The following is a 1,758-nucleotide window of genomic DNA, read 5'->3' as shown; positions in this document are numbered from 1 at the left end:
CCCCCCCCCCCCAGGGTTGGCTTTGGTTACTATCATCACATTAGTGGAGGAAAGCATAGATGCAAACCCACTCATTTGAAGAGAAGCCACAGTTCTTTATCAGATTCGTGTGTATGTTCTGTATGGTTTAGGGGTGTTCAACTTCTGGCTCATGGAGCCATGGCATCTGACCTGTGGGGTTCCCCATGGTTTGGGGAATTTTGGCAGTGGGGGAGTGGTAGCAATTAGCACTTCCGTCCGTCCCTTGCCACATTTTCAAGTTGTGTGGCCAAATTGATTCATGATTTTTTGAGTTACTTCAGGACAGTCTATAAAAATAGGATTATTGCTTTTGAAAAAGAAAATTTTAAGAGGATGTAATCCCCAGCCTTTGAATTGGTTAGCCTCTTATTTTTCTTCTTTCTGGAAGTCATAAGTAACTAGAAAGGTGTGGGTGCTACAATATAACATTAGCAACAGGATTTAAATCTGAGCTGGGTTATTGCATGACCAATAGAATTTGTTACACAAAATGATGTTGGGGTAAATGAATTTTCTTGCTTCAGGATATCAGGTGATTGCCGTAGAAATTGGGAGGCTGTTTTTTCTTCAAGGACAGCTTTACATAACTGTAATTGGCCCCATGTATTGTACGGTGGTTGAGGCCTATGTTACTACAAAAGCAGGACAGTCATCTTGATGATCATTGGTTTGATTTGTTATGAGCAGTCTTATATACCAGTGAATTTTTAATCTGTATAGGATGGTCTGTGAAGCAGTGTGTTGCTTTATACTTTTCCATAATTTTTAGTTATACACTGACTAGAACTTTTAGAAAAAGTTAGTTGCTGCTTTGCTAACTAGAACATTTGAGCTTCAGTTAGCATTACAATGTTCTTAGGAGTATGGATTTACTCACTGTGTTGCTTTTCTGTCTCTGTTTCCAGGAAAGCCAATATTTTCAGTTGATATTCACCCAGATGGGACCAAGTTTGCAACTGGAGGGCAAGGTATGTTTGCATACTAATAGGAGGAAGAATTCTGAGCTAAAGTAATCTTGTATCCTCACCACACTTCTTCACTTTATCCATTTTTTAAATTCATCATTCATCTCCATGTCTGGAGAGAGATGACCAACTGAGCATATTTGAAAATGCTGTAATGAATAGAGCGTAACTGCTGTGGTTGATGAAGTCATGTATAGACATAGTTGTGTTCCTGTTCTTTTGGACGTCGGGGCACGTCCACTGGACATTGGTCCAGATAAGTATGCATGTGCTTCTTGCCATGTTTCAAAGAGGCACGTGCAGGAACAAAAAAATGTTCCCCGCGCTGGCAAAATTAGACCCCTGGATATCCAGGGGTCAAAAAATACCCTGGGCAAAAAAAGCTGGGCAGGCAATCAGAGGCTTGGGTCCTTCACAGAGACGCTCTAGTAGCCAGTCAGAGCATCTCTGTGGCTGGCTTTCATCCCAGTGCTGAAGCATGCTTTGTGCCCGTGCAGGGCAGGCAGCGTGCCAGCCACAGGGAGCTGGACCCAGGCTCCGTGTGGGTAAGTAGGATGGCTGCCCCACCTGGCCCCAGCATCCTGGCAATTTAAAAAAAAAACCCAAAAAAGCAAAAAACATTGCACTCACCAGCAGTAGCAGCTGCTGTTGGGGTCAATGGGGCCTCTGGGCCTAGCGAGGGGAGGGAGGGGCAAGTGGGGCAGCCATCAGGGGTCTGGGGGTGCAAGTGGAAGGTGGGGCTGGGTGGGGCAGCCACTGGGGGGGCCTGGGG

The 1,758-nt window shown here is 44.9% G+C and overlaps 1 protein-coding gene across 1 annotated transcript in view; it reads left to right on the top strand.

Annotated features, from left to right (window-relative positions):
* Nucleotides 1-1,758, top strand: part of LOC109290447 (protein HIRA) — an 80,886-nt gene that overhangs the window by 10,110 nt on the left and 69,018 nt on the right. Inside the window, exon 2 of the mRNA XM_019506955.1 lies at nucleotides 927-989. Within this exon, the coding sequence (XP_019362500.1) occupies nucleotides 927-989 (63 nt within the window). The remainder of the gene's footprint in view (nucleotides 1-926; nucleotides 990-1,758) is intronic.

Source organism: Gavialis gangeticus, unplaced genomic scaffold (genome assembly GCF_001723915.1).
Source record: "Gavialis gangeticus isolate Ggan-Ray unplaced genomic scaffold, GavGan_comp1, whole genome shotgun sequence".
In the NCBI taxonomy this organism is placed as follows: Eukaryota; Metazoa; Chordata; order Crocodylia; family Gavialidae; genus Gavialis; species Gavialis gangeticus.
The sequence above is the reverse complement of the archived record's forward strand: the minus strand, read 5'-3'. Positions and strand labels throughout refer to the sequence as shown.